This window comes from Ornithorhynchus anatinus, chromosome 1, assembly GCF_004115215.2.
Source record: "Ornithorhynchus anatinus isolate Pmale09 chromosome 1, mOrnAna1.pri.v4, whole genome shotgun sequence".
Taxonomy (NCBI): Eukaryota; Metazoa; Chordata; class Mammalia; order Monotremata; family Ornithorhynchidae; genus Ornithorhynchus; species Ornithorhynchus anatinus.
In genome coordinates this window covers 121743560-121766793 of record NC_041728.1, presented here as the reverse complement: position 1 = coordinate 121766793, position 23234 = coordinate 121743560, and the positions used below count along the sequence as shown (strand labels likewise).

Genomic DNA, 23234 nt, shown 5'->3' with positions numbered 1-23234 from the left:
TAAGGCTTTGCTTGGGGGTTGTACAACTATTCAATTATGCAAACTGTTGGTTTTTTTGCCCTATTTGATTGCAATGAATATGTTTTACTAAAAATGTTTTAAGCACTGAAAAAAAGTATGATTTTTCATAATTTGGACTCTTCAACCCTAGAAGCACACTCCCCCACCACCCATCCCCTCCACATTTTTACACTGATCCACCTACCTAGGAAAGCAACATTAGTTCTAGTCTGCCCTGGCAATTCCGAAAAAATATATAATATTATTTCCCCTAACAACCATTTAAGCCCTTAAGTACCCAACTGAAATGATAATTGCTACCATCTCATGACACTCACCATCTTTCATCATTTTGGCAGAGAAAGATTTAGGCAAGATATTTCCCTTCATTTTAAGAGAATACACTAGTGTTTTCCACAGTATTTTCCAGAAATCTTTTACCAGAAGGAACCATTTGGATGGTCCTATCAGTCAGTCAGTCAGTCAATAGTATTTACTCTGTGCAGAGCACTGTACAAAACAGTTGGGAGAGTACAGTGCAACAATATAACTCACATTCCCTTCTCACAACAAGCTTAAAGTCTGAAGTGATGAGCTATTAACATACCAGTAAACCTTTATTTTCTGTCAAAATATTATTTTAGACTATCAACAGTCATGGACCTTTAGATGTAATGTACAGAGTGGTCCTCTTGATGCCGAAGTTATTTTCCTCTAGAAGGATACTTACCCTGGCTCAAAAGATTAGGCCTAATGTGTTCAATAGCTTTCACCTGTTGATTGACCAATAGCCCCACTATTATCAAAGAGACAAATGGCAGAAAGAACCAAAAGCAAAGATAACCAACTTTCAGGCTCTGTTTCTTTAATGACTCTTTCATCAAACTGATGTCGTTGGCTTGACTGCATCAGAAAGGCTGCATCGGAGACTGTCATTTGAGTTTGCTAAAAGAGAAACCTGCCATTTCTGCTTCCCACACAGGTGGGGAATAGCTGAGAAATCATGATTGACCAGTTGGGGGAAGACAGTGAGCCTGGCAAAAAATCACAAGTACCAACTAGAATTTTTAAAAAACCAAACATTTTGGGGTTTTACATGTTTGTGATAGCAGACCATTCTAGATGATACACTTAATTTCCACAATCCTTTTCAGAAAATTATTCTGGGGTCACTTTAAATAGTAATGGAAAACATGCCTAAATACTTTCTAACCAGATATATTCTCCAGTAACAAATTTTCTTGTTACCAGTGACTTCATCTGCCTTGATAAATCTCTAGTAATTCATGAAAATCTGATTCTGACCATGAGAAGGGACCATAATCTGGGAAATTTGGGGCAAATAATTTACCTTTCCATGCTTTGCATTCTAGGAAATCTGCAAAATCACTAATCAGATGATTACTTGATTTCTGCAGTACATCTGCTGCAAATTCTGCTCTTCCAAATAAGTGACACAAAGTACTGCATTTCATTATGAATTTATGTCTGGAGTTTTCCATTTAAAAATAGTTGAGGCAAATTAAGAAATCAAAAGTGAGTGGTTATTCTTGCAGAAAGGAAGAGTACCGTGAAAAATTTCCATTCCTTTAAATGTATCTTAGAGTTCCTACCTTGAAATGCAGTGATGTGGACAGCAATCATATATTTCAGTTCAAAGTTCAATGATTGGATGCTCTGGATTCTCTCTCTCCGTACAGCTGCTTGATAGCTCTCCTCCATCTTCTTAGTGCAGCAAGTTGGTGCTCTCTGCTGGCATATCTGCAAGTCAGAATCTAACAGAGAGAAAAATAAATTAAGAAAAATGAGTATATTAGCATTATTAGGAGTTGGGCAGGTGAAAGTTGGGATGCTGCACCCCAACAACCATGTTGGGTATGACATTCTTGGGTTGTCATTTTTTTTTAAGACCACCACATTGTTCCCCTTACCGTTCCTTTCCCAACTTCTTGTGGACATTGTTTACACCCTCTGATTATACTTCTTCTCATCCAGTTCTGTCCTTGACCCTTGTGATCTGGTATTGCCCTCTTTAAAGCCATCAATAACCACCTTCTTGTTTGTCAGACATGAGGATTTTCTGGATTTACTAAGTAAATACAATGGCCTCTACTCTATCTTAATCCTCCTTGACCTCTCAGCTGTCTTCAACACTGTGGACCACCTGCTTCTCCTGAAAACGTTATCTCACCTTGACTTCTCAGACAGCTCCTCTCCTGGCTCTCCTCCTATCTCTCTGATCTCTCTTTCCTAGTCTCTATTTCCTGCTCCTCTTCTGTGGCCCAACCCTCCCAGAGCTCTATCAATCACCTGACCCTTCTTACTTCATCTAGCTATTCTCCTAACTAAAACTCAGCCCACACAATTCACTCTTCTAATGCTAACCTCCTCAATGTACCTCGATCTCATCTATTTCACCTCCAACCTCTTCCCCTTGTCCACCCTCTGGCCTGGAACACCCTCCCCGCTCCTATCTGACAAACAATTACTCTCCCCACCTTCAAAGTCTTATTGAAGGCACATCTCCTCCAAGAGGCCTGCCCTGATTAAGCCCTCTTTATTTTCTTCAACTCCCTTCTGAGTCACCCTGACATGCTTCCTTTATTATCCTGCTTCCCAGCCCCATAACACTTTTATACATATTTGAAAGTTCATTCATTCAATCATATTTACTGAGCACTTACTGCATGCAGAACACTATACTAAGAGCTTGAAAAGTACAATTTAGCAACAAATAGAGACAACCCTTACCCAACAACAGGCTCACAGTGTGGAAAGGGGGAGACAGACATCAAAATAAGTAAACAGGCATCAGAAGTTATTCATTTATATGCATGCCTGTTTCCCCCCTAGACTGTAAGTTTTGTTGTGGGCAGGGAATGTTCATTCATTCATTCCTGGAAGTCAGAAAGTCCTGGGTTCTAATCCTGACACTGCCACCTGTCTTCTGTGTGACCTTGGGCAAGTCACTTCACTTCTCTGGGCCTCAGTTACCTCATCTGTAAAATGGGGATTAAGACTGTGAGTCCCATGTGGGACAGGTACTGCATCCAACCTGATTAACTACCTCTGTGCTTAGAACAGTGCTTGGCACATAGTAAGTGCTTAACAAGTACTATTATTATCATTATTATTATTATTATGCTATAACCTGTTTATCAGAGGCAGTCCTTTTCTATATGTATGGTATTTGTTAAGGGCTTACTATGTGCCAGCCTTCATACTAAGCACTGAGGTAGAAAAAATCTAATCAGGTTGGACACAGTCTGTGTCCCACGTGGGGCTCACAGCCTTAATCTACATTTTACAGGTGAGGTAACTGATCCACAGAGAAGTTAAGTGAGTCAGAAGGACCTGGGTTCTAATTCTGGCTGTACCACTTATCTACTGAGTGACCTTCAGCCAATCACTTCACTTCTCTATGCCCTAGTTACCTCATCTGTAAAATGGGGATGGAGAATGTGAGTCCCATGTGGAACGTGGACGTATCCAAACTGATTGGCTTGCATCTACCCCACGGTTTGTCATAGAAGCAGCATGCCATAGTGGATAGAGCATGGGCCTGGGGGTCAGAAGGTGAGTTCTAAACCTGGTTCCACCACTTAATAGACCTAGGCAAGTTTATTAACCTCTCCAGGTCTCAATTTGCTCATTTGTAAATTGAGAATTGAGAATATGATGCCCACACTGGACAGTGACTATGTCCAAATTGACTTAGTTCTATCCACACCAGTGCTTAGTAAGTGCTTAACAAATATTATTATTATTAAAGTGAGAAGGTTAGATTAGGGTAGTGAAGTGTGCAGGCTGGGTTGCAGTAGGGGAGTAGCAAGATGAGGTAGGAGGGGGCAAGGTGACTGCTTTAAAACCAACTGTGAGGAGTTTTTATTTGATGTGGAGGTGGATGGGCAATCACTGGAGTTACTGGAAGAGTGGGCAAACATGGCCTGAACATTTATGTAGAAAAATGATCCAAGCAGCATAGTGAAGTATGGACTGGAATGGGGAGAGACAGGAGGCAGGGAGGTCAGCTCTGCCAAGGGTTTAGTACAGTGTTTTGAACACAGTAAAAACTCAATAAGTGCAATTGATTGATTGATTGATCATTTATATTGATGCCAGCTCACTTGTTTTGATCTCTGTCTCCCCCCTTCTAGACTGTGAGCCCATTGTGGGCAGAGATTGTCTCTCTATTTTTGCTGAATTGTTCTTCCCAAGAACTTAGTACAGTGCTCTGCACACAGTAAATGCTCAATAAATATGATTAAATTGAATGAATGAATGACTAATAAGGTAGATATATGATAGAAAACAAATTCCAAGTGAACAGAAAAGAGTGGGAATAATGTGAAAGGATAGACTGTTGTATTCAACTTCCATGGTCCAGTAAACAATTATTATCACCTTTAGGGAAGGTATACAAAGGCATTAATTGTCCACAATATATATTACACACTTAGAGTAGCTTGACAACATTTCCCAAACCCTGCTACTAAATGTTCAGTTTTTAATTTAAATTGGTAGAAAAGCCAATTGAGTTACATCTGCTCTCATTCAATTCCTTGACTTGTGAATTCCCTGGATGGAGATGTCTACAATCATATCTGCTGTGCCGGAGCTTAAAGAATACAGAGGACATTCCTAAATGAAATGAGTTTAAAACCAATGAATGTTTAAAGTCTCAGTGTGAATGCTGAATATTAAAAGATTAACTAAAAGCAAACTTCAGGCACACAATTATAGTCTTAAAATATAAAACAGTGAGACTTTTATTATCCTGAAGTTTAAATTACTTATTTTCTTCTTCCCAAATTAAATTTGAGAAGACTTTTTAGAGATACTTTAGTTTATTCAACATGTGAAGCAATTTGTCCTAAAGGGAAGTGCACAGGCCTAGGGGTAAGGGGAGATGGGTACTAATCCTCTCTCCACCAGTCCCTGCTAAATGACGTTAGGCAAGTCATTACCTTCTCTATTGCTCAGTTTCCTCTTCTGTAAAATGGGGATAAAATAGTCTCCCTCCATATTAAAACGTGAACCTGGGGTGGGACAGGGACTGTATCTGACCTGATTATCTTATATCTACCTCAGGCTTAGTAAAGAACTTGGCACATAGTAAATCGCCCACCAGATAAAAAAATAATAGCAATTATGATATTTGTTAAGTGCTTGCTTACTATGTGTCAGGCACTGTTCTAAGTGCTGGGGTGGATACAAGTGAATCGGGTTAGACATAGTCCCTGTCCCATGTGGGGCTCATAGTCTCAATCCCCATTTTCCAGATGAGTTAACTGAAGGACAGAGAAGTGAAGTGACTTGCTCATGTTCACACAGCAGACAAGTGGTCTTCCCCTACTGCGTCTCGCAGGACCCCACTGCCACATGACCTGTGAACTGTCAGCTATGTGGGCTTAAACTGCTGAAGCACACATGGCCAGTCTCTGTCACTGTCAGACAGCCGCACAAATCCACCATGGTTCCTGCCTTCCCACTGTGACAAGATCCTCAATATCCTCCAGCAGATGTCCATGCTCTCTCCCCAGGAAACCACACCATCTCAGATCACGACAAGCAGCGTGGTGGAGTGGAGAGACAAACACTGGCCTGGGAATCAGAAGGACCTGGGTTCTAATCCTGCCTCTGTCAATTGCTTGCTGTGTGACCTCGGCTAAGTCATTTAACTTCTCCGTGCCTCTGTTTCTTCAACTGTAAAATGGGGATACCTGTTCTTCCTCTTAGTTAGACTGTGACCTCCATACAGGTCAGAGACTCTATTTGACCTAATTAACTTGTACCTTTCCCAGAATTTAGAATGATGTTTGACACATATTAAGTGCTTAACAAATACCAAATCAATCAATCGATCAATCGATCATCAGAGAAACCTCCACCCTGACTTGCCCTGCCCTGGATCACCCCAGAGAAAAAAAGCCACAGCCTGAAGCCACTCTTCGAAACCACAGGAAGGTGTGGTGGCTGCTGAGGGAACAGTCACTGTGGCTGTAATTAATAATAATGATAATAATAATAATAATAATGCTATTTGTTAAGTGCTTACTATGTGCCAAGTACAGTTCTAACCCTTGGGGTAGATACATGGTAATCAGATTGTCCCACATAAGACTCACTATCTTAATCCCCATTTTACAGATAAGATAACTGAGGCACAGAGAAGTTAAGTGGCTTGTCCAAGGTCACACAGCAGACAAGTGTTGGAGCTGGGATTATAATAATGTTGGTATTTGTTAAGCGCTTACTATGTGCCGAGCACTGTTCTAAGCGCTGGGGTAGACACAGGGGAATCAGGTTGTCCCACGTGGGCTCACAGTCTTAATCCCCATTTTACAGATGAGGAAACTGAGGCACCGAGAAGTTAAGTGACTTGCCCAAAGTCACACAGCTGGCAAGTGGCAGAGCCGGGGTTTGAACCCATGACCTCTGACTCCAAAGCCCGTGCTCTTTCCAGTGAGCCACGCTGCTTCTCATTAGATTAGATCTCACTGGATTAGAACCCAGGTCCTCTGACTCCCAACCCCGTACCCTTGCCACTAAGTCACGCTGCTTCGGATTGCAACTGTGATCTAGGAGTAGCAATGGATACAAAATGCCACTCCCCTCATTCTGATCTACTTATCTTTATTTTTGCCTTTCTGTTGTTGTAGTGTTTTATTTCATTTCCAGCCCCCTTTTCTGCTTTTCATTTTCAGATTGTGAACCCAAGAGATAGAGAAGTGTCCAATCCCCACTTGTGAATTCTTTCCCATCACTTAGCCCAGCACTTCTGCAGGAGTGCTGAATAAATTTTACGTATTTCATAATACTGCTACCAAATACCACAATTATTATCAGTACCTGTAATCTTTCATAACCTAAAATGTATCAACCGATAGTATTTATTTGGTAGTTAAGGAATGCATAGAAGAGTACAATAGAGTTAATAGAAGTGATCCTCCCCTCTGAGGATATTACAATTTATCCAGGGTCGACCCTAATAAATCATTTACAGGTCAGAGGAAGAAAGAAAGTGGATACCTAGGTGAGTGGGTGCACAATAAGTAAGTTCTGTAAAAAAAGATAGAAGATTTTGTAAGTGTATGGTGACAAGCTTTGGGGTGGTAATTTGGAGGATATATTTTTCAAAACCCTAATTCAAATTAAAATACCATCACAGAGTAAAATCAAGTACTGACGCCACAGTGACGGAGTGGTCGACAACTTTAGTTCTGGTGAGAATGAGGCTCGGGAATGTGTGTCAGGTTTCTTGTTTACAAAGTCAAAACGTGTTTTGAATGAGAGGTTAAAGGGGCTCGTATTACAACAACATCTCTTTGATAAAGTAACATCCCCAAAATAAGCATAGGATAATCAGCCAAAAATGATTTTCTGAAATTCAATTTCATATGCTACGTAATTTCAGATGCCAGAAACACTACAAGGAGAAGCATCTAGGTAATTTATTTTTGATTTGACAAGGATAATTTTTGTGAAAAACGTTGTGAATTGAAAAGAATAGGGATATTTCAATGTCTGATACCACTTTAAATATATCTGTGAGGTATATGTTTTTAGAATCTTGTCTTCGTCATCTTCTCCTGTGTTTACATTGAAACATAGAAGCATTGTCAGGTCCAATACCTCCAAATGAAGAAAGTACTGTATGTTTAAGTACAATGTTCTGCACACAGTAAGTGCTCAATAAACACCACTGATGTAGAGATTCACAATTCTTAATAAATATTAATATCCTGATAAATGAATTAATAAAGCAAAGTGCAAGTCAAGTTAAAAATTTCTAAAACTTCATTCTGTGCGCATATCCCTAGTCCACAAGATCCACGGATGGTTGCCCATTCCTTGCCCCCTCACACATAGAAAACAGTCACAGTATTAATCCCTATTTTACAGATGAGGGAACTGAGGCACAGAGAAGTGAAGTGACTTGCCCAAGGTCACACAGCAGACAAGCTGTGGGCAGGGATTGTCTCTATTGCTGAATTGTACTTTCCAAGCACTTAGTACAGTGCTCTGCACACAGTAAGCACTCAGTAAATGCAATTGAATGCATGAATGAGCAGTAACACTTGACAATTGGGTTTAAGGGTCTCTATCCACTCTCTTCTTCCACTACACTCCAGCTTGCACACTTAAAGGATCGAGAGAGGTGGGACAGTAATAGAGGCTCCTCAGTGGTGCAGAGGAGAACCAGTGCCAACCCTTGGGGAAGTGGTGTGGCTGTCCAGTGGTGGGAACACCGAGGGCTCTCAACTACAGTTTAAATCCCTGTGGTCCGGCAAGCACAGAGCATTTCAGGAGCAGGGCCCTGGGTGGTGGGGAGGGAAGACAACACAGCTCCCTGTTACTTTGCTTGCCTGCACTGGAGAGGGCCAGAGACCACGACCTCTCATTTAACTTTAAATCCTGCATCTCTCCTCTTACTCCTAAAACTTCTCCACTTGGAAATTCCAGTACTTAAACTCAATGTAGTTCTAACCAACTACTCATCTTTCCTCCTAAATCTACTCCTCTTGGGAGTCAGAGGTGGTGGGTTCTATCAGCTGTGTGACTTTGGGCAAGTCACTTAACTTTGCTGAGCTTCAGTTAACTCATCTGTGAAATGGTGATTAAGACTGTGAGCCCCACATGGGACGATCTCATTACCTTGTATGTATCCCAGTGCTTAGAACAGTGCTTGGCATATAATAAGCGTTTAACAAATACCATCACTATTATTATTATTATCACTCATCCTTCCTGTCCCAAAAGCCCAAAACTTCTATGATAACTTTTACACATAACCATAATAATAATAATAATAATAATAATTGAGGTATTTGTTAAGTGCTTAATGTGTGACAGGCACTGTACTAAGCACTGGGGGATGAGTATAAGCAACTTGGGTTTTACACAGTCCTTGTTCCATATGGGGCTCACAACTTTAATCCCCATTTTAGAGATGAGGGAACTGAGGTACAGAGAAGTCAAGTGATTTGCCCAAGGTCACAGAACCGAAAAGTGGTGGAGCCAAGAATAGAACTAGGGAAACACAGTGGTCAAGGCTTTGCATTTGTTTCCCTTTTTCTCTGACTTTTCCCCTCTGAGTTGTTTGAGCTCTAGGTCTGTTTGACCACTGTGGATGTTCCTGATGACTTAGTTTACTCAAGTCAAGCCTAGTTGTTTGACTCAAATAGCTTATTTATTTAACTCAAATCGATTAGCCAAGCTCGATCTGTGCCAAGAACATTACAACATATAATAAACATGATGAAACTACCCCTCTAAACTAATCAAGACCCCTGCCCTGCTCATCAGTGGTATCAGATCACCTAGAACAAAGCAGGTCCAGGGCTGAACAGAAAACGCCCAAGGGATTTACTGCTTTCTATCCTGAAGTATTTCTCTTATTGTATTCTTCTGATCATTATGAATGCTCTACCAGCAGTATATAAAGAAACTCTGTATTGCTTGAAGTTGAGCTGGTCTTGACTAGCAGGGGAATCTCTGCCGTTCAACCATCTCTCCCTACTAGGGCTGGAAGAAATGCTAGTAGTAATAAACTCGTCTTCGACATACTTTTTTAAACACAACACAGAGTCTGTGAAGTTTTTCTTCCACAGAACCCATGACCTTCTGATTCACAGACTTGTACTCTATCCATTAGGCCAAGCTGCTTCACTCTTCTTCAATACTCACATTCAAATGACTGCCAAATCCTGAAGGTCCTTCCTATAAAAAGGTTAAGGACCTGTCCCTTCCTCTCTACTCAAACAGACACTACTTTGGGAAAAGTTCTAGTTATATAGCGGAAAAACTATCATAGCAACCTCCTCATTCATTTCCCCGCCTCCAGCCTCTCCCCTCTCTCATCTCTACTAACCGCTGTTACATGAACCATCCTTCTGAAGTCTAGCGCATTAATTCATTCAGTCAGTCATATTTATTGAGGGCTTACTTGTGCTTTGCACTGTACTAAGCACTTAGGAGAGTACAAAATAATCATAAAAATAATAATGGCATTTGTTAAGCGCTTACTATTTGCCAAGCACTGTTCTAAGCCCTGAAGCACTGTAACAGATATATTCCTTGCCCACAATGAGCTTACAGTTTAGAGGAGGAGGCAGGCATTATATGAATAAATAAATATATTCTTAAGTGCTATGGGGCTGAGATTGGGGATGAATAAAGGGAGCAAGTCAGGGTGACGCAGAAGGGAGTGGGAGAAGAGGAAAAGAGGGCTTAGTGAGGAAAGGCCCCTTAGAGGAGATATGCCTTAAATAAAGCTTTGAAAGCGGGGAGAGTAACTGTCTCTCAGACATGAGGAGGAAGGGCATTCCAGGCCAGAGACAGGACATAGAGGTAAGTGGCAAGATTGAGGTACAGTGAGAAAGTTAGCATTAGAGGAGTGAAGTATGTGGGCTGGGTTGTAGTAGTAGAGTAGTGAGGTAAGATAAGAGGGAGCAAGGTTATTGAGTGTTTTAAAGTCAATGGTGAGGAGTTTTTGAAAAATGAGGAGGAGGTGGATGGGCAACCACTGGAGTTTCTTGAGGAGTGGGTAAACATGGTCTGAACGTTTTTTGTAGGAAAATGATCCTGGCAGCAGAGTGAAGTTTGGACTGGAGTGGGGAGAGACAAGAGGCAGGGAGGTCAGCAAGGAACCTGACAGAGTATTCAAGATGGGATAGGATGCATGATTAGATTACTATAGTAGCTGTGTGGATGGTGAAGACGGTGGATTTTAACAAAGCTGTAAAGGTGGAACCGACAGGATTTAGTGATGGATTGAATATGTGGGTTGATTGAGAGAGAGGATTCAAGGAAAACACAGAGATTACAGGCTTGTGAGACAGGAAGGATAGTGAAAGTCATGGAGAGAACAGAGTTTTGGTAGGAAGATAAGAAATTTTGTTTTGGACATGTTAAGCTTGAGATGACCAGAGGACATCCAAGTAGAAATGTCTCAAAGGTAGGAGGAAATGCGAGGCTGCAGATCAGGGCTGGAGATGTAGGTTTGGGTATTGTCTTTATAGAGGTGATAGCCCCTGGCATGCTCTGTGCATGCCAAACTAGCGGTAAAAGCTTCTCTGTCACACATTTGGACTGTTCCATCACCTTTGAGAAAATAACTATGTAACTAATGCCTTCCCTCCCACCACCGAAAATCTCTGCTCCCCGCTTGATCCCACATGGTCTTGTACTTCACCATCATTGCCAAGACTTGGAGTTTATTCTACTTGCATTGTGTTTTGATATTTCATAACTCCTTTTGGGTCTGTCTCCAAATGCTTCAACTCTCTAAGACTTTTAGATTGTGAGTCCCAAGAGGGACAGGGGCCATATTTAACTGCTCCCTACATACTTTCTTTTTACTGCATATAGCAAGCACTTAATAAATACTGTTACTATTATTATTATTATTATGGTATTTGTTAAGTGCTTACTATGTGCAGAGCACTGTTCTAAGTGCTGGGATGGGTACAGGGTAATCAGATTGTCCCACGTGGGGCTCACTTTTTTTAATCCTCATTTTTACAGATGGGGTAACTGAGGCCCAGAGAAGTTAAGTGACTTGCCCAAGGTGACACAGCATACAAGTTGGCAGAGCCGGGATTAGAACCCACAACCTGTGACTCCCAAGCCCGGGCTCTTTCCACTAAGCCACACTGTTTCTCATAATCATGGTATTTGTTAAGTGCTTACTATGTGCCAAGCACTGTTCTAAGCATTGGGGTAGATACAAGGTAATGAGGTTGTCCCACGGGGGGTTCACAGTCTTCATCCCCATTTTACAGATGTGATAACTGAGGTCCAGAGAAGTGAAGAGTGACTTGCCCAAAGTCACCCAGCTAACAAGAGGCAGAGCTGGGATTAGAACCCATGACCTCTGACTCCCAAGCCCGGGCTCTTTCCATTAAGCCATGCTGATCTATTATCTCACTCCCACCTTATACATCTGCTTTTCTCATCCACTACTCTACTACTCTCCATTACTTCACCCTTATACATCTGCTCTTCTCACCCATTACTCTTCTACTCTCCATTACCTCACCCTACCTTGCAGGACCCCTCTCAGGGCTACTCCTGGAAAGTTTTCAGTACACTACCAGTCTAGTCTACAGGAAGGAGAGTCAAGCAAAGGTATATCCATTCCATTCCTAGCTAGGATAGTGTCTGGCGAGTGGAAGGCAATCTGCTACAAGTCAAAACTCACCCATGCTGGGCAGCGGTGGCATGGGAGGGAAACAAGGGTGGAGAGTCAGGTTTACTGCGCGGAAGGAGGAAATGGTAAACCACTTCTGTATTTTTACCAAGAAAACTCTGTGGATACACTACCAGAAAGATCGCAGCTAGAGAGTGAGGCATTCTAGGAGAGATGTGTCCTTGGTGTTACTATGGGTTGGAAAAGACTCGAGGGCAAAAGACAAGACTAGACCTTGCAGCATAGCATAGTGGTTAGAGCACGGGCCTGGGAGTCAGAAGGTCATGGTTTCTAATTCTCATGGGTTCTAATTCCACCTCTGTCATTTTTCTGCTCTGTGACCTTGGGCAAGTCAATTCACTTCTCTAAGTCTCATTTAGGTCATCTGTAAAATGGGGATTGAGACTGGGAGCCCCATGTGGGATAGGGACTGTGTCCAACTTGATTAGCTTGTATCTCCCAGTGATTAGTGCAATGCCTGGAATATAGTAAACGTGTAACACAGAAGGAAGTGGAAGAAGAGGAAATGCCCTAGCTGGGGAAGGCCTCTTGGAGGAGACATGATTTTATTAGGGATTTGAAGTTGTGGAGAGTGATTATCAATCAGATATAATTTTTATTATCTGCTTTCTTCACCTACTACTCCTTAACTGACTTCCAAAATCTACCTCACTCTCCTTCCTCCCACCACCGTCCCCATGCCCCCGCTGTCCTTCCAGCTTGAGATTTCTTCTCTTCCCAAATCTGACTGACCTCAGCCCTTGCCCATATTCAGAGCTCTCCTGGAACCCACCTTCTTCCACATATCTTCCCCAGTTAGTTTCCAGTAGACCCATTAATCATTTCTGGCATATCAATTTTACTTGCACTCATTCTCTGTATCTGTGTATGCATGATTAACCGTAGTGGTATTTTGTGAGCACTGAATGCGTAAAATGTCCTATATTAACTGCATGAGAGTAAGCTCCTTCTAGGTAGGAAATGTGTCACTTCTTTGTTTTGCACCACTCATGTGCTTAGTATAGGACATTGTGCCCATTCAGTGCTCAAAAAATAGCATTAATGCTACTTCTACAGCCAACACAGGATGATATTAGAGAATCAGCGTGGCTTAGTGGAAAGAGCCCGGGCTTGGAAGTCAGAGGTCATGGGTTCAAATTCCCGCTCCGTCGCTCGTCAGCTGTGTGACTTTGGACAAGTCACTTCTCTTTTCTATGCCTCAGTTCCCTCATCTGGAAAATGGGGATTAAGACTGTGAGCACCATGTGGGACAAGCTGATCACCTTGTATCCTCTCCAGTGTTTAGAACAGTGCTTTGCACATAGTAAGCGCTTAACAAGTGCCATAATTATTATTATTATCACATGAATTCACAGGATCACCAACAATGAGACCATGGTATGTCATCAGCTCATTAGCACCGAAACCTCTGCTGGGAGGAACATATAAGGCCAGATGAAGATAGCATGATACCCAAGTGGCTATTTTATATTATGCTAAAATTAGGCATACACAAGCAGGATATAAGAGGTTTAAGGAAGAACCTAAATCAATATACATTTTTTTTTCATTTTTCTTCCTCTTAGAACACTTTAACATTGAGGGTTGAGTGGATTTTGTCTACGGGACTGGAATTTTCTGTAAATAACTCCAAACTTGTTACTTGGATCTCATGATGGGGAAAATGAGCCTGAAATTGTAAAGTATGAAAAAATTCATGCTGAATTCTTTTTGCCTCTCTATGGATAATATCTCTTTCAAGGAGAATTAGTGTCACATATAATATGTGCAGGTCAGTGTCCTAAAATAATCTGTGTTGTCTGGGCTTCTATACCTTACTGAGTTAAGAGTATGCTGAAATTTAAAACCATCTTTCCATTACGCTCTTTAGAATTGAATAGGATTTTTAAGAACCAGTCAATCATATTTATTGGGCACTTAATGTGTGCAAAGCACTGCATTTAGCACATAACAGAGTACCTTATAACAGAGTTAGTAGCCATGATCCCTGACCACAAGGAGCTTACAGTCTATAGGGGAAGATAAACATTGATATAAAGCAATTATGAATCTTTGTATAAATGCTGTGGAGCTGGGGGAGGGGTTCTTAAGGATGCAAATCCCGCCCACGGGTGACACAGAAGGAAGTGGAAGAAGAGGAAATGAAGCCTTAGTCGGGGAAGGCCTCTTGGAGGAGATATGATTTTATTAAGGATGTGAAGTTGTGGAAAGTGATTGTCAATAAGATATGAAGAGAGAGGAAGTTCAAAACCAGAGGAAGAATGTGAGTGAGGGGTCAGTGATGAGATAGATAAGATTGAGGGAGAGTGAGTAGATGGTTGCCATTAGAGGAGTGAAGTTTCCAGGCTGGGTTGTAGTAGGAAATCAGAGCAGCAGGTTAGGAGGGGTCAAGGTGATTGAGTGCTCTAAAGCCTACGGTATGGAGTTTTCTCTTGATTGTAGAGGTGGATGGGAAACCACTGGACATTCTGGAGGAATGGGGAAACATGGACTGAACAGTTTTGTAGAAACATGATCTGGGCAGCAGAGTGAAGTATAGACTGAAGTGGGGAGAAACAGGAGACATGGAGGCCGCCAAAGCGGCTGCCGCAGCAGTCAAGGAGGGAGAATATGAGTGCTTGGATCAGCATGATTAACAGTTTGGGTGGAGAAGAAAGGGTGGATTTTAGCTATACGGTGAAGTTTGAACCAACAGGATTTGGTAACAGATTGAATATGTGGGTTGAGTGAAAGAGATGAGTCAAGGATAACACCAAAGTTATGGGCTTGTGAGATGGGGAGATGGTGGTGCTGCCTTGTGCTGATGGTGGTGGAAAAGTCAAAGGAAGGACAGAATTTGGGTGGGAAGATGAGGAATTCTGTTTTGGACATGTTGAGTTTGAGATGTCAATGAGGCATTCAAGTAGAGATGTCCTGAAGGCAGAAAAGGGAAAAGATCAGGGTTGGAGTTGTAGATTTATGAATCAAACTCAAAGAGTGGTAGTTGAAGCTGTGTGAGTGAATGAGTTCTCTAAGGTAGTGGGTGTAGATGGAGAATTGAAGGGGCCCCAGAAATAAGCCTTGAAGAGACTATCTCAATTAAGGGGTGGGAGGCAAAGGAGAAGCCTGCAAAAGAGATTGAGAGTGAGTGGCCAGAGAGAAAGGAGGAGAATCAGAAGAGGATAGTATCACTGAAGCCAAGGTCATATAACGTTTCAAGGGGAAGGAGGTGGTCAACAATGTTGAAGGTAGCTGAGAGGCCCAGAAGGATTAGAATGAAATACAGTCTTTGGATTTGGCAAAAAGGAGATCACTGGTGACTTTGTTGTTATTTGTTAAGTGTTGCTATTTGTTAAGCGTTTACTATGTGCTGAGCACTGTTCTAAGCGCTAGGGTAGATACAGGGTAATCAGGTTGTCCCACGTGAGGCTCACAGTTAATCCCCATTTTCAGATGAGGTAACTGAGGCACAGAGAAGTGAAGTGACTTGCCCACAGTCACACAGCTGACAAGTGGCAGAGCTGGGATTCAAACTCATGACCACTGTCTCCCAAGCCCGGGCTCTTTCCACTGAGCCACGCTGCTTCAAGAGATGTTGAGATTTCATAATTTCTTCTAATTCCATTGTTCCCAAGAGAATTATACAATGAAAACCTGGAGCCTCTTTGGAGGAAATGTTATTTTTCAACCAATGATGATAATGAATAAGATGATCATGCTTTTTTTGTTTTATTTTGTTTTGTTTTTCAGAAGATATGGAGTCAGTGTACCCGAAAAAAATAATTCTACCTTATTATTACTCATGTTGCTAAATACTCTTTCAAAGGAAAATAAAATATGGAACTTACTGCAAACATTTGAGGACTGTAAATATGGTTGTGGGTCAAATATTCATAGCTGAAAAATTGTATGTAACTGAGAAGCAGACTCTGGAAAATGTCTTCTTGTTCAGTCTTTGCTACCTCTGAGTCTGATGCTGCTGACCTTTTCTCTGTCTATGGCAACAGCTGTCCTACACTGATGAGTCCCAAGAAGGACTAAACATGTCTCAAGCTACTGCTCAGTCTCTTTAAATACAAGATGCTTTCACTGGCACTTTACACTATTACTATGTCTCTGTCACCCTTAGTGTCCTTAGGGAATTTCCTGCCATGTTATCCTGTAATGCTTTGTCTATATTTTGTGAACAGAGACCTAGCTTTAAAACTTCATATAAGATAAACAAATAATGATTAAAAATTTTTTATCATATCCCCTATGATAAAAAGTTATTTCTCAATTGCACAGTACTTCCTATTATACACCCTATATGGCTTATCGCTAGGAGTTATGCTAAGTATTCAAATTACACCTCCTCCCTCCTACTTAAATTTCAAGCCTTGTGTGGAGCAGGGACTCTTGTCTGACCTGAATAACTTATATCTACCCTAGTGCTTAGAACAGTGCTTGGCACATAGTAAGAACTTAAGAAATACTATTTAAAAACCTCCAAAATGTATTAATCTGGGAATCTAGTTAGTTTTCTTTAACAATGGTTCCCATCCCAAAATGAACTTACAGTCTAAGTGGGGAAGCAGACATTAAAAAGAATTACAGATGTGTGCATAACTACTATAAGGCTGAGAGTAGTGCTTCAAGGGTATAGATCAAATTGTATAGGTGATGCAGAAGTCAGTCAATCTCATGTATTGAGCATTTGCTGTGTGCAGGGCACTGTACTAAATACTTGGGAAAGTATAATATAACAGTGTTAGTCAACACTTTCCCTGGTCACAAGAAGTTTACAAACTAGAGGGGAAGACTGGTGGCTGCTGTAGTGGATGCTGAAGCTACTGGTGCCACAAGGAGCCTGAAATTCTCCCACTTTAGCCACAACACCCTATTTATTTTTTCTCATTTTGAGTATTTGTCTGTGTTGCATTTTATTGTTTCACAGCAAAAATAATAATAATGATATTTAAGTGCTTATAATGTGCCAGGCATTGTTCTTAGTGCTGGGATAGGTACAAGCTAATCAGGTTGGGCACAGTCCCTGTCCATCTGGGGCTCATAGCCTCAATCCCCATTTTACAGGTGAGATAACTGAGGCACAGAGAAGTAAAGTGAGTTGTCCAAGGCAAGTGGTGGAGCCAGGATAAGAACCCATGACCTTCTGACTTCCAGGCCTGTGTTCTATCCACTACGCCTTGCTGTTTTTCATCATAACTGATCATTGTTCCTGCTGTCTCTGTCTCTAGTTCCTTATCCCCACTAATACTCCTAGATGGTGAATCCCCCAAGGGACATGGACCACATCTAATTTCACCTGTGTATTCTCACCCCATGCTTAGCACAATGCTCTGAACACAGTAAGGTCTTAATAAATACTATCACCATCTGTGTATTCTCTCCTAGGCCACAGGTCAGTGCTACGTACAGAGTAAGCACTTAATAAATACTATTACTATTTCTTCTACTATAATAATAATAATGGTATTTGTTAAGCGCTTTCATTCATTCATTCATTCAATAGTATTTATTGAGCGCTTACTATGTGCAGAGCACTGTAATAAGTGCTTGGAATGTACAAATGGGTAACAGAGACAGTCCCTGCCCTTTGACAGGCTTACAGTCTAATTGGGGGAGACGGACAGAAAACAATAGCAATAAATAGAATCAAGGGGATGAACATCTCATTAAAATAATAGCAAATAAATAGAAACAAGGTGATGTACATTTCATTAACAAAATAAATAGGATAATGAAAAAATATATACAGTTGAACGGATGAGTGCAGTGCTGAGGGGATGGGAAGGGAGAGGGGGAGGAGCAGAGGGAAATGGGGGAAAAGAGGGTTTAGCTGCGGAGAGGTGAAGGGGAGAGGTAGGGGGAGTAGAGGGAGAAGGGGAGCTCAGTCTGGGAAGGCCTCTTGGAGGAGGTGAGCCATAAGTAGGGTTTTGAAGAGGGAAAGAGAATGAGTTTGGCGGAGGTGAGGAGGGAGGGCATTCCAGGACCGCGGGAGGGCGTGGCCCAGGGGTCGATGGTGGGATGGGCGAGAACGGGGGATGGTGAGGAGGTGGGCCGAAGAGGAGCGGAGCATGTGGGGCGGGCAATGGAAAGAGATAAGGGAGGTGAGGTAGGAGGAGGCAAGGTGATGGAGACCCTCGAAGCCAAGAGTGAGGAGTCTTTGTTTTGTGCAGAGGTTGATAGGCAACCACTGGAGGTTTTTAAGGAGGGGAGTGACATGCCCAGAGCGTTTCTGCAGGAAGATGAGCCGGACAGCGGAGTGAAGAATAGACTGGAGCAGGGAGAGAGAGGAGGAAGGGAGATCAGAGAGAAGGCTGACACAGTAGTTTAGCCAGGATATTACGAGAGCCCATAACAGTAAGATAGCTGTTTGGGTGGAAAGGAAAGGGCGGATCTTGGCTATACTATAAAGGTGAGACCGGCAGGTTTTCGTGACAGATCGGATGTGTGGGGTGAATGAGAGAGCCGAGTCAAAGATGACACCGAGGTTGTGGGCCTGAGAGACAGGAAGGATGATCGTACCATCCACGGTGATAGGGAAGTCTGGGAGAGGATTGGGCTTGGGAGGGAAGATAAGGAGCTCAGTTTTGGTCATGTTGACTTTTAGGTGGCGGGCAGACATCCAGGTAGAGACGTCTTGGAGGCAGGAGGAGATACGAGCCTGAAGGGAGGTGGAGAGGACGGGGTAGAGATGTAGATTTGTGTGTCATCTGCATAGAGATGATAGTTGAAGCCATGAGAGCGAATGAGTGCACCGAGGGAGTGAGCGTAGATGGAGAACAGAAGAGGGCCAAGAACTGACCCTTGGGGAACCCCAACAGTTAGAGGATGAGAGGGGAGGAGGAGCCCGCGAAGGAGACCGAGAATGACCGGCCAGAGAGATAAGAGGAGAACCAGGAGAGGACGGAGTCCGTGAAACCAAGATGAGATAAGGTGTGGAGGAGAAGGGGATGGTCAACAGTGTCAAAGGTAGCTGAAAGGTCAAGGAGGATTAGAATAGATTTGCTGAACACTGTTCGAAGCACTGAGGAAGATGCAAGCTAATCAGGTTGCCCCTCATGGTGCTCACAGTTTTAATCCCCTTTTTAAAGATGAGGTAACTGAGGCACAGAGAAATTTAAGTGACTTGCCCAAGGTCATGCAGCGGACAAGTGGCAGAACTGGGATTAGAACCCATGTCCTCTGAGTCTCAAACCCATGCTCTTGCCCCAAGGCCATGCTGCTTCCCATACGCTACAGTGTTGCTCTTCACTTGCACAACACTACTGATCCTCCTTCATTGGCTACCTTGGCTGTTCAGATTCCTGAAAACTGTGTCTGAAGACAACGTGCTTTAAATCAGAACCACTTTTCCCATAAGAACAATGTTATAAATGGGGGTCTGGCTCCTGAACCAGGACAGATACATTATCTTCACCAAAAATTGTGAGTCAGGGGACTCCTTCCCAACACTCTCCGTTCTCCTACTCAGTAACAGTGTGAGCTGGTAGAAAGAGCAAGCCAGGGAGTCAGAGGAACTGGATTCTAAATCCAACTCTGTCACTTGTCTGCTGTATGACCTTGAGTAAGTCACTTAACTTCTCAGTTACCTCATCTGTAAAATGGGGATTAAGATTGTGAACCCCTCATGGGACATGAACTGTGCCTAACCTGAGTTTCTTTTATCTAGTGTAGTGTTTAGAACAGAGCATATCACGTAATAAGTGCTAGAAAATATCATAATTATTATTATTATAAATGCTTAATAAATACCATTAAAAAAAGGATTAATCTTAACTCCCTCTGCATCCCATTTATCTTCTCTCTTTTCTTAAGGAGTGTCTCAGGGAGTTGTAAAGTTTTGAAAAGAAAATATTTAAGATATAAACTTGAGTTTCTTTCTTTTCAATCTTTCCTGGGTAAAGAGTTCATTTTTTTAAAAAAGCTAATTCCCAAACTTTGTGTGTTTTACAATCTAGTTTAACGGGATGATAAATATATAATAAATTCCTACTGGCATTTAATCCTATGTGGATTATATTTTTGAGAAAGATGTTTTCTCTAACTATAGCTTTTTTTCTATTTCAAATTTTAGGCATAATTATTACTGTCATGCAATTGGTTATATGTTTATTTTGGCTATCTTTTATTGTTTAATATTTATGAACCCCTTCCATTAAAATACTTGAGAGGAAAATCCTTTGGAGCAGCATAGATTTTGTGCTGGCTAACTCAGATGACTTTAAAATGCATCCAATTTATGAGGTAATAATTTTATCCTGAGATGAATAATCTCTGGCTGAATAGGAAGCTATTATTTTTATTGTGTTCATACTGAAATGTCTAAGGACAAAACATTTTTGGAACTAGAACTGGTTTATCCCTTAGTAGGAAATCATGAGATTTCAAGATTGGAAAGTTGTGCAGTCATATTAATAGTATGCTGAGAAGCAGCATGGTTTTGTGGTTAAAGCATAGGCCTGGGAGTCAAACCCATGGTCTGGATCATGGTAATGGGTCATGGGTTCTAATTCTGGCTCTGCCACTTACCTGCTGTGTGATCTTGGGCAAGTCACTTCACTTCTCTGTGTCTCAGTTATTTTATCTGTAAAATGGGGATTGAGATTGTAGCCCCAGATGGGACAGGGACTGTGTTCTACTCAATTTTCTTGGATCCACCCCAGTGCTTAATGCAGTGCTTGCTACATAGTAAGCACTCAACAGATACCATCATCATTATTACTATCATTTTTATTATTAATATTATCAAGTATAGGGCCACTGACAAGTATAGGGTCACATGGGATACTGAATAAGATTCTGGAGTTGGGAGAAGATTTGGAGGTTATCTAGTCTGATTCCCTGCATCCTGACAACCCCACACTTAAATCATCTCAATATCACTGTATTCTCCCTCTAGTCTTTATGCTTTTTATTTTAATGGAACTTGTTTAGCACTTACTATGTGTCAAGCACTGTACTAGGCACTGGGTAGATACAAGATAATCAGTTTGCTATGGGGAGCTCACAGTCTAAGTAGGAGGGAGTAGGATTTAATTCTCATTTTACAGATGAGGGAAACTGAGGCCCAGAGAAGTTAATTGATTTGCCCAAGGTCACGCAGCAGACAAGTGGCAGAGCCAGGATCAGAACCCAGATCCTCTGACTCCCAAGTTCATGTTCTTTCCTTGTGTGTGGGGAATGTTTCTACCAAATGCATTATACTGTACGCTCCCAAGATCTTAGCACAGTGATGATGATAATATAATGATAATAATGAAGATGATGATGACTTCCAGCCCGGACAAACTGGGTCGTGATGAAAACTGCTTGAACATTAGTAAATAGGCCTAATTTCCAAGGCTTCATTGTCGTGAACCAAAAGCCAATGAACCAAAGTCAGCTCTATTGTCACCCGAACCAATGACTCACTTTGCGTCCTTGAGCTGGTCCCATAAGCATTCTGTGCTACAGTTATGCCATCACAGAGAGAATAACAATACATACCCTCCATCTGCTTCACAAGGATTTCAAGGGGGATTATTGATCCTGAATGTCCTTGAAGAGCTCATCATAAAGAAAGCTGCTATTATTAGTAAAGTGATTATCTTTTACCCTACTTCTCTGTGACTCCCACAAGAAGGAGTCTGTTGTAAGTCTTTCGGAACACCCAGAAGTGGCAGAGGGATAAACTTCCCTTCTGCCTCTGAGTAGATTCATTCATTCATTAAATCATATTTACTGAGTGCTTACTGCGTGCAGAGTACTGTACTAAGTGCTTGGAGAGTACAATACAGCAATAAACAGTCACATTCCCTGCCCACAGTGAGCCAGCAGCCTAGACTAGGAGAGACAGACACCAATACAAATAAATGCTCTGGGGCTGGGAGGGGATAAGAGCAAAGGGAGCAAATCAGGGCGATGTAGAAGTGAGTGAGAGATGAGAAAAAGTGGAGCTTAGTCTGGGGAGGCCTCTTGGAGGAGATGTGCCTTCAATAAGGCTTTGAAGGCTGGGAGAGTAATTGATCGACTAGAGAGCGTGACCTGTGAAGCAGGCAAGTAGAGAACCAGATAGTAGTTGGGCTAGAAAATGCTATTCTCTCCCCAACAGCCTCTCTTTTCTCTCCCCTTCACCAGGCCCACGTCCATAGTTGTGTAACCTCCTGACCCCTACCACTCTCTGCCTGGAGCCTTGCCAAGATGCATAGAATTTTCCTCTGCAAGTGCTCCAAAAATAGAGCCCCTAGGGATTCCTATGGCATCTATGCATTCCAAGAAGACAGTCCAGAGAACTGGGTACAGAGAACTGGGCTTACTCTGGGTTTGCTTTTACTTGTGTATGTATGAGTAGTTGAGAGTACAAATGCTCAGTAATCTTGAAAATTTATTTTCGATAGAGTAAATAGAAATCCGCAGAGTGCAGTATGCACAAAAAATAGCATTTATCTTAATTTGGCTATTAATTTTGGATTATGAAACACTAGGTATTCTCCCCAAATCTGGTGGACTCTACTCAACCCTAATCCTCCTAGACCTCTCAGCTGCCTTTGACACTGTAGACCTATTCCTTGAAATTTTATCCAACCTTGAATTCACTGACACTGTCCTCTCATGAAAGGCAGCATGGCATAGTCTGAGAAGTAGCATGATGTAGTGGATAGAGCATGAGCCTGAGAGTCAGAAGCTCATGGGTTCTAATCCCAGCTCTGCTCCTTGTCTGCTGTGTGACCTTGGATAAGTCACTTCATTCCTCTAAACCTCAGTTATCGCATCACTAAAATAGGCATAGAGAATTTGAGCCCCACGTGAAACAAGGACTGGGGCCAACCTGATTGACTTGTATCCACCCCAGGAATTAGTACAGTGCCTGGCACTTAGTTAGTGCTTAGCAAATACCAGAATTACTATAATTAATTATTATTATTATTATTATCTTGGTTCTCCTATCTCTCTGAAAGCTCCTTCTCAGTTTCTTTTGCTAATTTCTCCTCTGCCTACCATCCTCTGACAGTAAGGCTCCCTCAAGGCTCAGTTCTAGCTCCCCTTCTATCTCCCC

At 42.0% G+C, this 23234-nt stretch overlaps 1 protein-coding gene across 2 annotated transcripts in view; it reads right to left on the bottom strand.

Annotated features, from left to right (window-relative positions):
• LOC114814718 (glypican-5-like) overlaps window positions 1-23234 on the bottom strand; it is an 866559-nt gene that overhangs the window by 817841 nt on the left and 25484 nt on the right. For both annotated transcript variants that reach the window (XM_029073932.2, XM_029073939.2), the window contains exon 2: window positions 1614-1775. In XM_029073932.2, the coding sequence (XP_028929765.1) occupies window positions 1614-1775 (162 nt within the window). The remainder of the gene's footprint in view (window positions 1-1613; window positions 1776-23234) is intronic.